Source organism: Oreochromis aureus, linkage group 20 (genome assembly GCF_013358895.1).
Source record: "Oreochromis aureus strain Israel breed Guangdong linkage group 20, ZZ_aureus, whole genome shotgun sequence".
NCBI classification, from domain to species: domain Eukaryota; kingdom Metazoa; phylum Chordata; class Actinopteri; order Cichliformes; family Cichlidae; genus Oreochromis; species Oreochromis aureus.
The window spans coordinates 22260608-22275946 of record NC_052961.1 but is presented as its reverse complement, the minus strand read 5'-3'; the positions used below and the strand labels follow the sequence as shown (position 1 = coordinate 22275946).

The following is a 15339-nucleotide window of genomic DNA, read 5'->3' as shown; positions in this document are numbered from 1 at the left end:
AGTCAGGAGAACATAATTTACTGATGATAATGGTTGTAGCCGCTGTGATACTTTCTACCAAAACAGGCGCAGCTTGATGACATCATCAACATGCGCTATCGCGATATAGTCAAAATCTCTATCGTTGGCCAAATCTATATCGTTTCTATCGTATATCGTTTATATCGCCCACCCCTACTATAATGTTAACTCAAATTGAGTCTTTAATAATATAAAAAACATTTTATTTGACACAACTTTACACCAGTGCCTTAATTGAAGGCACTGCTTTGCCTGCCAGTAATTTTTGAATTGATTGAGCCTAATGAATACTTTGCTGAGCGTCTCGTGACCCTGAAGTGAAGTGGATGTCTTCAGACAGATTGCCAGAACAGACCAGTACTACAATAATCAGCTTTAGCTTCCTCAGACTCACACTTACTGTGAGCTAGGTCACATGATCACATTTGTTCACGAGTCCTTTATGAGGTCATCCAATATCCTCCAAGACTGAAATGTTTTGTATAAACCTGCAATCTTATCCCAGCGATGAACCAACCAGGACATCTCTCAGGTAGAATAGCAATGAATTGCACTTAGGGCTGTTCGATATAACGATATATATCGGATGACGATATAAAAACGTCTATCGTTTCATGTTACGCTATCGTTTGTTTCGTGGTGTCGCAAAATAAAGTGTTTACGGCAGTATTTTTTCATTATTTTGATGGTCACTGTAGTGGCTATATTAATTTCCTAAAGTTCTCTCTTTCTCTTATATTTAATATAACCACACTACAGACTGACAAGCGCTTGTTTTTATGCGTTGTCGTTAGCAACAACGATGGTAAAACCACCTCGTGTCCTCTTGTTTATTTTCCACATAAACCTTTCACAATAAAGCTCAAGATCCTGTTGAGACTTTTCAAAATAAACTGAATCACGTGAAAGATGCAGAGTATTTACGGATGAGAAGCAAAAAAGAGCCGTCAGGTGCTAAAAAAAATAAACCTTAGACTTAAACGTTAGAACAGGCTTTTCCCCGCAGCACGCTGTGTAATAAATACTCACAAAGAAAACAGCGGCCGTTACAACCTATGTCTAAAAATGTATCGTTTCATGCATCAGTTAAAACACTCGACTCCAGGTACGCGACGCCCAGCTGGAAACACTTCACGCAAGTCGAGCTGCCCGACAGTCACAGAATTTACAGAAAATGTTACATTTTTGTGATTTATATCGTTATCGGGACGATAGATGTCTTAATATCGGGATATGAGATTTTGGTCATATCGCACAGCCCTAATTGCACTAGTTAAGAGTTATTTGCCCCAATACATTAAACACAATGTCCATTTACTTATCAATGCTAGGTGATAGTTGTTAGTAGAAAAATGGTATCTATCTATTCAGTTGCAGATATATTCACAGAGGTGTATGTGGTTTGTGCATCAGAAGTTCGTGAGGGTGATCTCTGCCTATACTGCTTACTAGGACTAGAAAACCTTGGAAAAACCTGGTAGCTATTCTAATGATGGTCAACCCATATCTTTACTGATATATAATGAGGTTTTAAAATTCAACACTGACGATACAGAGGTCGTCACCGAGTGTCGTCTGTGCTCTGTAAAAGAAGGAAATCAGTGAAAAAAGGATGTGCAAAATGGAGCCCAACCCCAAATGAGCCATTTAAATTATGTATAGCTGTAAACAACCCAGTGAGACAGCAAAATCAAATGCCAGGTGGAATGCCTCCATTCCCCTCAAGAAAAAAAAAAAAAGGAGATGAAGAAAATAAAAACCAACTCAGCAAATCTCAGACAGACAGGTGAATAGCACTAAACATCTTGCCATGTGACAACGCTACTTCTTTTCGGCAACCTTGAGTCCTGGGATTCCTAAAGATGTTACGTTGATCCGTTTCACCTACCCTAATCAAAAAGGTTTTGCTGCCAACATCTAGGGTGCCAGACACCACAGGACACCTCAAGACGTCCTGTGTGAATACCCTAACTGGCTGGAGTTACTCACAGTCTGATATTGTAGCTTATAAATGTGTTTGTCTAATTGTGCAAACCTATTGTGTTATACAACATAACAAATTTGAGTTTGAAGTGTGCTTTTTGTACAACACAAAACGAATGAAAAAGAGTTAATAGCGATGTATACGCCCGGGAAAAAGACGTTAACACACCTTTGACAGATTACCGCTACTGTACTGCCGTCAAAAATCACAGCCCAAATCAAACAGACACTTCCCAAGAAATCAAATCTAAAAGATTATTTTATTTAAAGCGGGAAATCTCACATGTATTGCATGAAATTGCCAACAAAGCCTTTTTAACAAGATCGCTTCATCAAGCCTGCAGCGAGTAGTGAGAACATTTGTTGTGCTTTGGCAACATTTGACACAGAGGAACATGAGCAAATCTGAATAATTTCAGACACAAAACAGTGTCATTTGTCACACATTATCCTTTATGTTTCTATATTATCTTTTACTTATAATATACTGATTATAAGGGGAGAAGATGTGTTGTAAGGGATGGACTGGCTGCTTAGAAAAAAGGGGAGACTTTGGGATGAGATTAGAAGTAAGAGCTGAACAAGGCAGTCTGTTAAAGGCCTGCTGCTGCAGCACTGAGGATTTTCAACCTGGACGAGTGCCATTTCTTTAATTTAACTTAATCAGGAAATGAATCCATCTAATGCAGTGCATAGGCCCAACCAGCACAATTATAACCTGCAGACTCAGGTCTTCATACAAATCAAAGCATATAATTCAGCGGAAAGCTGATACCCTCTTGTGAGTGATTAACATTAAACTGATAAACTGGCCTTACTGTGTCTCGTGTTAGTAAAAAACAAATAAAATAGATCTGATTTCTTTTCACTAGTTATATTAACCACCAACTAATCTTAATAGTGTTTTTATGCCAAAAATGACCATGTTAAAGCTAATCCTAAAGTTGAACTGACTTTTTATTTGATCATCAAAATCTCTGAAAATTATTCAGAATAGTTTTTCCAAATGTGAAAGAGCAGAAAAGAAAACTGGAGGCCGAAATCAGAGAAAGGGAAAGAAAAAGCACTTAAAGAACCGTAATCATAAATATATTCTATGATACAGAAAGTAGTGGATATCCTGCACCTCACTCCCAAAGAGCCCCTCAGTAATTTTATATTACACTTACAATTGTGTTGTTGCACCGCCACAAGTGCAAAGAGGAGGTCCACACAGTTTTAACTGTGTGATGATATATCTACTCAATACTGTCATATAAATGTAACCAAGTATACGTGAATTATGATGCAATTTTTCTTGAAGTGCTCCAGTGGAACACGCCAGAAATCTCGATTGTGCCGGCACTCTGATTTTAGCCGTACATAAACCTGTAATGTCAAACTATCAAACTGAAAAACCCCCAAAAACCTTCCCATAATTTTCAGCAAAGTCAACAAACTTCAAGCATTTACTGGCTGGTGATTCTATACATGAAGTTTTTACATCCTGGTCATAAAGTAACTGCCCGCAGGAGCTGCCAAGATGCTCTCTGAGTTAAAAGACTCAAAAGAAGTCACAGCAACATGGAACAAAGTAGCTTCACGTTAAATCCATTTTTAACGGTCTGCAAAATAAAGCTCTTTTTTTAAAAAGCGCACTTCAAAAGGTAAAAGCAAGCCGAGCATAATTCTGTGAGTATCTGGCCCCATTATCACTGCGACAGACTGAAAAGAAACACAAACCCTTACTCATTTTTAAGATGCCTAGAGAAATAAACAGTAGGGATGGCGCATCATTAACCACATTTAATGTGTCATTTAAATTCTGTGGTGCAGACTTATCAGGTAAAAGGTGAACAGAAAAGGAAAGCCATTTTTAAACCACTGCGCACACATGCATATATTTAAAGATTAAGAGAAATGGACTAGTTATTCACCATCCTATTTTTAACACAAGCAAGTCTTTGTACTCAGTATAAATATTATATGCAGAGCTGGGCCATAAATACACAGACATATGAAACCAATCTTGGCCTTTTGCAGTGTAATAAAGTCTTTTCAGGCAGCATTATCCCCCCGCCAATAACCATGAATACAAATAAGTTCACAAAACACAAAAAGATAGACACGGGAAAAATGACAATGTACAAGAAGCCTCTGAGGGATGAATGTGTCAGAAGCTGGGGACAAACACACATATCAAGATATTATTACTAAATGTGCACAGATGGTGGGCCACTGGATGCACTTCCAGGCCGGCAACCACACAGCGCCATGCAATCCTGTTACACAGCAAATAAGGCCAATGGCATTTAATCCTATAATGGGATGCGTCTATTTCATTCAATGACAAGGTCGTGCAACGAGCGAGATATAAAGACATCAACAAAACCTGGAGAAAACAAATTCCTGCCAAATTCTGATCGTGTACACATAGAGGTCGGCATGGAGCTACTTTCATGGGGCTCCCTTATTCACAAGGGCGAGTCGGGGGCCCTACTGCAGGTAGAGTCACATGCAGATTTCTAAGCCGGATGCCCTTCTTGACGCAACTCCAAAGGGACTTGTGTCTCTTCCCAGGATTGAAACCAGCATCTTTCAATTCTTAGATGATTTGTAAACCAATATACTATTTCTACAGAGGTGACCATGATACCACGACATTAGCAAAGACTGCCCCTAACCCACCCAACACCTGCAAGACTAAAGCCTAGATTATACCCTGTTGTGGATATGGACAAGTACACCTGGAGACCCGACAGCCGGGTAGTCATTCCTGTTACACTTCTTTGAAGTCTGCTGCTTGGGCGCAAGCATAATTGGTTTATTGTAATGTAAATTCTCTCTGCACTGGTCCCTCCAGATCCTCACCGTTTGATGATGAAATTTACATGATAGGAACCAAAGCGGACCCTAGTGGACGCTGGTGTCATAGAATGGCATCAGTATGCCCTCCACAATGGTCACTTTGCGTAACGCCACATCATCATCATTACACAGTCAGTTCTATTTATGTCCGCCATTAAAGCGCAGGTAGCCGCCACAGTATTCTCCTGAACAATACTGCCACACCACTGCTGATATAATGGATGGCCACCATGAGACAGGGTTAAGCTGGGAGCATAAAAGATGCTCAAATGACAGGAAGAACTGCAGAGATCGAGAACATTTTGGAAAGCAAAGTTGAAACACAGCTGACTGATGACACAGATGGACCAGGATCAAGTACTCGATTTGACTGTGTGCGCCAAGCTGTGCTGTGGCATGCCTTCGACTAATCAGCTCTGTGTCTCTGCCACCTGCACTGAGCTCTCATGAAGCAGAGGGGCATTTGAGGACTTGAAATGAAGACTTGTGTATTCCTTGTCATGTGCTTTCCTTTTCAACACATTAAGTTTCAATTTTCATATATACTAAATCATGATCGGCAAGTACTGCAGCTAGATAAAGATAGCAAGGGCTTATCCCACAAACTAAAGAATTTGCAAAGATTTGAGAAAAAGAGCTTCGATAGAAAACTTTGTGGTCCAGAGTGATTAGCGTAGCAATTTTTCTGCTTGCCTTGCAACTAATTTACCCAAAAGCACAATAGTTTTATATAATAAAGGCTTAATAAGGCTCCAATAGGTTCTTTCAAATCTGCTCAAAAGAAACAAAGTCAACAACAGAAAACCTCAAAAATTACCCCAATGTAACTCCACCACAGACTTCTTTCATGACCCCAAAAGAATGAGGTTACAGGCTGTCCATTCACTTGGACACAAAGACAAAGTCCCCATTATGGTTGCCTTGCTCTTTTATAGAATCCTAACCTATACAGTTTGGCCTATTAACCGTGATGAAATACTTCCTGCGAGAACATTAGAGTCACAATAGGTCCTGGTAATCCTGAGATTCAATAGGCAGCCTTTACACTCATTCTCCATCTATGCCAGGACTGTGAATCCTCCTCCCCAACACCAAAACTCTGTGGCAGCAACTCTGAGCCCACAACATATTTCCCCTAAGGGAAACACAAGGATAAAAATCTTAATCTTAATCTCAAACCACTTGCCAAAAGTTTTCACTTCACTGTATAATCCTCCCTAACAGTACAGATTAAACCAAACACAATGAAAACATGGCTCACTTGTCCTCACTCTGGAAGAACCAGAGAAAAATGCCACAGCTGTCCAGATTGTAGCTGCATGATAGCAGCAGATGATCAGTCCGTAATTATCAGATCAAGCCTCATAATGCCTGGGAACCTCCGAGGACCTGTTGTGTAATGATGATGCTGCAGTCACACGTGAGGCCTGTGACATTCAGTGAGGTCTGCTTCGTCGATTTTATATTTGACAGGCCGGCAGCCTGCAAGACTTGAAATCTTGTTTGATTACATGCAAATGCAGAGCTATGGCCGGTCACACCATAGCAACACTTATCCTTTGTCCAGCAACAATTCGAGCGTTCATTCGTGCCTATCACATACAACCAAGTATATGGAAATTTTATTTATGATATACTACACACACACACACAACCAAATGTAGTGAATAATCAGCCTCATTCCAATGATTGATTAACCAGACTGAGAAATATAATGAAACTAGTAGAAAAACTGGCCAATCAAAGGAATACAAGTGGCTGAATGGTCTACAAGCAGCGCGTGCAGAGAGTGTGTTGTCTGAGACTAAATAAAGCCTGTTGTTGCCAGGTTGATCACATTTGTCCCATTAGCTGCAGGAGTAGCTGCACTGAGAAAAGAAGGAGGGCGTGTGTGCACTGAGGAGATAGTCAGACCTTATGGGGTTTTCATGGAGAGTCTAGAAACTTCTGAACTGCTTTAAATAAACATTATTCTAACAGAAGAATATGCTGAATGCCCCAGCTATATCCCCTGCCTCAGCATATGAGGGCATATGCATTTTAACTATGTAAAATTATTCAATAATTTTGTGCTAGCCAGAAGAAAAGTTTGCCTCATAAACAGGTGTGCCTTCGTTGCAAATTAGATGACAACTTCAGGGATTTAAGGCAGCACAGTCAAACAGAAGCTGTGGCCAAACAGCTTAAGGTATGTGATGCTTGCAAATGTGAGCCAAGGAATGACTTGAATTATTTAGTCTGTTTTTGTGGACCAAAAATAATCAAAGAATAATCTGCTCAGGGTGTGAAAAAGCAGGCACACTTCTCTGTTTGCCTTGCCTTAAAAGCTCAGGAGCTTGTTGACGTAAGCTACTTCCATCACAGACTGTGGACTGTTCACAGAAGCCCGAAGACCCTTAAACGAAGCCCAGACTTCAGGCCCCCTTCACTCCTTAAACACCCGGCTCACACAGCAGAGCCTGTCAGTTTCCCTGCCAGGCAACAACATTTGTTTGTCCTCCGTGCAGTCACAACCGCCCAACAGAGCGAACACACCCCGGACGACGCGGCGTTCCTCCGAAGCGGGGGTGGGGAGCTGCGGGGCCTTGAACGCAACTCAATCACCTCTCTGTGCGAGCTGCACAAAAGGGGCCAGTGAGAGTGAAAACACAAGAGTAAAACAGACGAAATGAACCAGATGCTCGGGTGGAGCCGACCTGCGGCAGGTAATGTGCTCTCTGGTTACCTGCTTCTCAAGGAAACCGAATCTTAATGAGAACACACCTAAATGTGAATAGCTGAGCGGGTTAACATCTTCACCCGGCAGCAATGGTAGGAGGTAACAGCCAGATAAGCTGCTGAACTCAGTTAAACCCTGTTCACTCTGGTTTTTATTACACTTTTATAGAAATAACACAATAGGATCATCATCACTGGCTATTACTTTAAGGCATTCTACGCATTCTGTTTCACTTTTGACATTTTTACGAGGAAAGGGGATATTTTTATTACATTCTCTGCAGACCTGGATAGTTTATTGCAGTATTATTTTCAAATGCAGAAACATATATGAAAAAAATGAAAAAAGATTTAAGGCAGATTTAAAGGGAAAAATTAATAAAAAAAGCACTTTCTCACGTTATTATTTTTATATCTCACGCAAAAGTTAACAACCAGAGGCTGACTTGACTACAGACTTCTTTCTTGGTGGCCGACACAACTTCCCAGTATTCTGGCCGGCTTAATATTCACAACTGAATGACCCATTCTTGACAGTTCACTGACTCCTTTCAGCTCCTGAAGGCACCAATGAGAGGAAAGTCATCACAGACACAAATTGAGTCCAGTATTGTCGTGGCCTAAGTGGCAAACTACCAAATGGAAATGCTTCGACATCTTAGCACTCTCGGGGGATTAACTCATACACACATTCTTTAGGGGCTTGAGGCGCAACTCCATGAACAGTGACCGCACTGTGACGTGACCAGTGGAGATCCCGACCCCCCCGACATCTAGCCAATAAAAGCCCTTTGTTCCTCTGAGAAATCTCTGAATAAATACTGAAAAATGTTAAGAGGTAACGAGTGTGACTGGAGCTTCCCTTCAGGGCAAGCAAACTGTTATTCAGGCCAACAGAGGGCAACTTTTTTGTAATGCTTCTTGTGAATCTCCACAGAAGAAACATTCAATATTAAATCCAGCTTGGACATGATGTTCGTTGATCTCAGTGAATACATTTTTAATGAAATCTGGTGCAGGCCATGACCCAGATGACTACCGTAGGTTTAATTATGACAAGCACCATCCGTCACCCTGTAGCCATTCACAATAAATTGTGTGACCCTTAAATTCTGTGCCAAGAAGAACAAAGTACTGTTTTCTTTTTGTCCAGGGTTGCCACATTGTACCCATATATCCAAGGAAACCGTCCACCATTTCAGACTTTTCTCTAATATCTTTACCGTCCAATCTTCCTCATATCTGGCCGTTATTCCTTTTGGTTAGCGCTGCGAGTGGGTTCTGAATTCAGGGTTGAGGTGGATTCAGTGCCTCTGGTTTCCTCCCACAGTCCAAAGACATGCTTGTTACTTTAAATGCCGATTCTAAATTGGCTGTAGGAATGCCACAAACAGCTAACCCACCTGTCCAGGGTGTACCCAACCTCTTGCCCACTAGCCATGTTAAATGTGCAAAATTTCTTCAATCTGATTAAAATTCATATTAGAGCTTCACTCTTTACATGGACCCTAAATGAGGCGAGCCAATCATGAAGAGCATACACATACACATGAACGATTTGAACAAAAATAAAAAGGAAAAAAAAGGAATTTTTGCATGCACACAATTGTCTAACTTTCCAGAAATAGTAGAAGTAGTAAATGCTCCGATTTCCAATAAAAGGTTTGTCAGATACAGACCAGTTTTGTTTCACTCCATCTCTACCACTAGCTTCAACAAAGGCAGGATCTTCTAATTGGTGGGTTTACATGAAGCATTTTAATCATTGAGGCTTTTAATCCTTGCAAACATGGCTACCATTAGCTGAATACCTGAACTCGATAAGCAGATAACTTCCAATGTGTGGTGGGCATGATGTATTTAAAACAAACTACCTTTACACAATCTAAATATGTAATCACTTTTTCATCGCATGCACCCAAAACATTTTCGCAGCAAGTGGTGCTACAGTATAACAAATAAACACTAAGAGTGCAAAGTTTCTGAAAACAAGGCAGTAACTGCACTGAAAGCATCCACCTTCCCGTAGCCCTGTGGAGCTGTTCCCACCTAGTTCAAACATGCTTTTCTGATGAAAGGATAAATGGGTGAATGGGAAATTAAGAATAAATGACAGAGCCAGTCACAATCAGGTTTCTATTTTGGTTACTCAAACAGTTTAAAGAAAAAAAAGAAGGGATATGCGTTTCATAATATTATGATGTTTCAGGAAAGCTACGCGTTTCCCCTGAGTTCTTTCTAGATGCTTCCTTCTTCAACAACTTAAAATAATGTTACAGCAATCCATCTTTTATGCAACACACGTATCAGCTAATTGAAGCCTGACATATTCAAAACGAGAGCTCACTTTTAATTTCAGCGCTACATCACACTTGTGGATCTTAAGCTACTGCCATGCCATCTGACTAATATCACAGTATGTTAAGACCATGATAATGCCTCAATGAGCGATTCTGAGACAACTGCCTACAATACATCACAATATTTGCATAATTAAAGACAAAAAACAAAGCAAAAAGCAAGAGTGATGCATTTACTCACTGCACCGTGGTGTCAGTGTCTGTGCATATTTATTATAATTTGCATTCAGTTTCAAGAATGTGTGAAATTAAATGTGCGATTTGTCTTTTTTCCCCCCTTAAATTTCTTTTTCACTGCAGCCTCGGTTCAGTTTACCATCAATCATTTGATAAGCACCACAAGGAGGAGTCATAAAGCGGTGACTCTAGTAAGACAAACTATCAGGGGAAACTGTTTAGAGCCGCTGCTGCACGTTTTATTAAAAGATCGACATTTTCACCCCATAATTGCATCTCGAGAGCAAACAGCGAGATATGACTTTATCAATATTTTGTCCCAACCCCATACTTACTGGCATACTTTCTAAGGAAAAACACAAGTCTCTGGACTGACTCTAAGTAGCAGCACACCACAGTGCTTCTCGAGCTGCATGGAAGAGGCGAACAATGCAGTCATTGTCAGCTGTGTGCATCCACATAGTTTCTGCTTGCCATAACACGGCAAGATAACATACGTCACGCAGATCGCTGCTAGTTTGAAGGCTTGAAATGGGCTCCAATGAGACAGTCGGCAGCATGTAGAAAATGTAAGAGTATATATTTCCTTCAGGGTCAGCAAAGTCACAAATGGCAATCATCCATCACTTGGTGCCTGGGATGCTCTAATCCACTGGAAAGAGGGGCCTTTTTATAAGCCTGGCAAGCAGTTTCAATCAGTGCAGCATTTTTGCAATGAAGCTTTTGTTTGACCATGAAAAAGCACGTAAAAAGTGATTAGATTACAAATGCAATTATTAGTAATTTGAACAAATTGTTGATGTAATAACTAATTAATTGAGCTAATTACACCATTGAAGAATATTTTAATGAGGTTGCCATAAGTCACCTCAGAGCCCAGCAAGACTTTTTTTAAAAAAAATAAAGAGTTTATTTACATTGTTTTAATTTCAACTATTGATTGGTGATAGGCATCTGCAGCTAACGCAGGACTGGGAAGTTTTTTTTGCTGGAGGGGGGGTCTCTGACTTAAAAAAAAACTCCCAGCAATGTGAGAAGGACGCATATGTTAACCCCACAAAGCAGGGCATCCGATTTGTTGAACTACAATTGCTTAATTCAATGATGAATGAGCCAAGGAACTTCCCAACAAGCCAGCCTCTCTTTTCTCTGACCCTGTGTGCACAGAACAAACTCATGCATCCCAGCGGACCTAATGTTTTGACTCTGGAGCATGGGAGACACACAGCCGCTGCTCACAGTATACAGAAAACTAAATAAATTACATGGGTGAGACCTCGGAAAAACAAGTGATGTGTCTGTTTAGCTCTTGACTTTTGTGGTACACACAGCAGCATTTCCTCACCGGCAATATGATGGATCATATGATCATAGGTGGAGCCAAAAAGATAGCGTTTCAACACATCCTTAACACATCAGTCTGAGTTGTGGGTCAGAGTTTGCCAAATCACCTGATTGTGCCAAGCTTTTCACCTCAATCAGTTTCCATAGTGCTTATATTTGCTAACACTGAGGGAAGGGAACAAGAACCACTACCCAAGGACTATCTGGTTTCTTCATGTGCTGTGAGATGGCTGGTAATGAAAAAAAAAGCAATGAAAACACAAAGCTGTAGGGCAGAGTGCACACAAACAAGCAAGTAATCTTTGGTTAATAAAAGATAAGCCAACACCAACATGCCCAGTTCACAGGTATTGTCCGCTGATAAGCACAGGAAAGGCAGCAGGTGCACTTTGTACGCATGCACACACACAGACACACACACACACACTTTAGTAGATCATTAAAAGGCAGCCACACTGACACACTATCCAGGCCTAGGTGCTACAGGCCTTTTCTTTCTTTTGATGGATGGAAAAAGAAATGAAGTTACAGCTGTACAAGCGGTGCATTCCCAGCTGCTTAACCTGGAAACAAGGGAATTACGACTGGAATAATCTCCCCACCCCACCCCTTATTTGTGCAGACATTTTTTTGGGAACCTGTGTCTATTTCACCGCCTGTATTCTCATCACAATAACTATCAAAGACAAAAGCACACCCTGGCTTCTGTAGCCCTGCCTGGGCATGCCGATATGGCCGGTGATTAAGGCGCACCTGCCTCTACACACCCTGAAACAGGAAGCTCAAGCTAGGGAGTGCGTCGATTGGGAGTTTAACGATGAAACACGGTGTGTAAATCACGCATCGACGGTGGTCAAATTGGTGCCGCTGTGAAGCACGAGAGGTGGACCGCCCTGCAGCAAATGCCCACCGGTGACGTTGCACAAGGAGAGGGCAGAGGCACTTTCAGGTCTTGCATAGTTTCTGCACAAAAGTAGGCCCAGACCTACTGAGCGTGTGTGTGTGTGTGTTTCCCCCACTTTAAGCCCGTGATCACACCACATAATTTTTTTTAAATCTACCGACGAAACAGGGACAGGGTGAAGAGGATCTGCAATGCGCAGCCAACCAAGCCACTCGATCCTGGTGCGAACACAACGTTGCCAAACCCCAAGTATTAAACTCACTAATGGAAAAATAAACCTGCGTGGTTTTAACAGCATGGACATAAAACAGACACACACACACAAAAGTACTGGGTGGGTTGGGGGTAAAGAAACACATCACCACTAGCCCTAATCCAGATGTACTCAAACGTATTTAAAAACAAGATTAGTACAGGGAGTGCCAGCCACGGGCAATATTACAAAGCATGCAGCGGGTGAAGCGGATTTTTAATCCTAATAATACAAAACACAAAGATAAAAAAAAAAAAAAAAAAAAAGTATAAAGAAGTGACTAGATGCCAAAAATAGAATCGATGCGGATGACAGAAGGGGGTCGTTCACAGCCTAGATATTATCTCATAAAGCGGCACACTTCTTGCACTAAGGAGGCAATGTTTAACAGGACAGGGAATAAGTGCAGTTGGACCATAATGGCTAATTTCCCTCTGCTTCAGGCTGCATTGGAAAAAGCATCGCGGGATGCACTTGTCCACCGGCGGGATACTTCGCCACATCCATCCGCTGCGGCTCCGGGGCTGGCAATCCCGGAGCAGGTTACTGGACACGCATCCCCCCTCAGGACCGCACAGCCCCTGCCTGCTAACCGCTCTCTTTGTAACCTTCAGCGTCCTGGAGCGACTCCGCGGCTTCAGACAGCCGCAAACAAACAATAAAATGAAATACAAGCCTGTCTGCCTCTGACACTCACAAGACACAACGGGATCTAAATCCCAGCTTAGTTACCTTTAGCTGCCTCCACCGCACATAATAGTCCGAGGACCAGTCCGACTGCGGATGCAAATTGCTTGTTCCCTCGGAACCGCATCCTGACTTCGAGTTCAACCGCGGCGAAGTCAAAAACAGCCGTCTTCTTCTTCCTCTTCCTTTCGTCAGTCAGGCGGAGTGTTTGTCTCACAAGAAAAATTAAATCCAGGAGATGAGTGTGTCGGTTACCACGGTAGCTCTAAGATGGCCGTCGTCGTCGCCACCGCCGCTCTGCTATCCTCTTCAATCACCGCTTCTCTCGCAGTTTTGCAGCTCGAGGCGTTCAGGGACTGTCGGAAAAAATCCCAGACCTGTCCGGATTCACCAAAATACACACAGTCCTAAATCTTACTCATGGGTGTGCGCCCGATGACACAGTTTATGTATTAAGTAACCACCTAGTCACAATTTAAATACAAAAAGAAGGCGTGTATTGAGATTGTTTCACCAAATGTAATGTTAAATGTATCAAAACAGACTCGTATGTATCAAATGTATCAAAGAAGCTGGGATTCCCGATATTAAACTAAGAAGGAGAGCCTAAATAAAAGGGTATTTAATTAACTTTATCGTATGAGAGCAAAACTCAATATTATCTATTAGGAAAACCGCATCTGTCACAGCATCTGTCTAATTTTTAAATTTGGGGGAGAAGTACCAAAACCTGAAGTAAAATAAATGCTGCGTTGTTACAGGGAAGATTACTTTAGTTATGTGTTATAGTTTAGTTTAAATATTGAATCGAGTGTTCTGGGTGCCAATCAAATGTTAGGCTGTATGTAGGGAAAGGAAATATTAGTTTGTTTTATCAGTCCCCATAGCAGGTAAACACATTCATGTATGACAAGTCAGCTACTGTTATGTTTTTTCCATTTTTATCACACTTTGCTATAGTCCGGTATACGTTTTCTGCACAAGACCCCTGCTATGCAAGTGCTCGACATGGCACCGGAATACATGGCACATCGTACATTTTAAATGCATCCACATTTAAGTATCAGAAAACATCCATATTAGGCCAGTTGCTTAAATAACCATAACTCACATGCACTAGGATCAAATGAATACTGTTAGATGTTTAATGAAGCCTACTGGGTTGCATTTTATCTATGTTTTATTTATCTATTTATTTATTTTGTCCCTTCTTTCCATCTCTATCCATTCTATGTCAGCTCTCCAAATATCCAAAATCTGAGCTTAAAATGAGAACCTGAAGGCAGCACGTGTCCAATGATGGTTAGTGACGTCAATACTGTTATTGTGGGAGCATGCAGCTAGTTTAGCACGGGCGGCTAAACTAAGACTGAGGTCCAGGGTCAGATGCTTTCCGGTGCTATGTGGGGATCTGTGGGGATGGCAGGCTCTAAGTGGTCGCCATAATTTAAAGTGCATGGCTGATTTGAACAGAGTACTTAACACATGAAACACAGGGGCCAACAAAGGGCAACTTGACAAATTAACAGTTTACTTGCAAATTTGTGTTTGACCCATGGTCACTGGTTGCAGATCTCAGTCCCCTCAGTTATCTCAAAGGTTTCCACTGGACAGGACAGAGAACATTGCTGGTAGAGAGTAGATTAAACACATAAGTGCCCAATGCCTTAAGGCCCTGGATGGATAATCCAGACATGGTAAAATTGGTATTTCAACAAAACGTCTGTACCAGAATGTGACAAAATGTGTGAAACTGTTTATGTGCGAAGCTTAAAAAGCTGTTTTTAATCCTTGAGTCCAGACAGGCAAGATGGGAATTGTAAATCAAAAGTACATCCATGCATTTCACCCCGTCTCTATTCCACAGAGGGACATTCAGAAAGCTCACTCTCTGTGAAAGAGGCTCGTATGGCATATTGATCATTTATGAGTTAACTACAGTCTTCACCCTGCGGAACAACCACACGGCGGTGCGCATAGCAATGTGAGAATAGCAATTCCTTGAATTGCTAATGTGGGTGGGGACTGCTATCTAATCAACACCC

At 41.5% G+C, this 15339-nt stretch overlaps 1 protein-coding gene across 4 annotated transcripts in view; it reads right to left on the bottom strand.

Annotated features, from left to right (window-relative positions):
- Window positions 1-13614, bottom strand: part of clstn1 (calsyntenin 1) — a 37321-nt gene extending 23707 nt beyond the window's left edge. For 2 of the 4 annotated variants that reach the window (XM_031726394.2, XM_031726395.2), the window contains exon 1: window positions 13340-13614. In XM_031726394.2, the coding sequence (XP_031582254.1) occupies window positions 13340-13421 (82 nt within the window). In that variant the 5' untranslated portion in view covers window positions 13422-13614. The remainder of the gene's footprint in view (window positions 1-13339) is intronic. The other 2 variants (XM_031726396.2, XM_031726397.2) reach the window with 1 other exon arrangement.
- Window positions 13615-15339: the final 1725 nt, after the last annotated feature.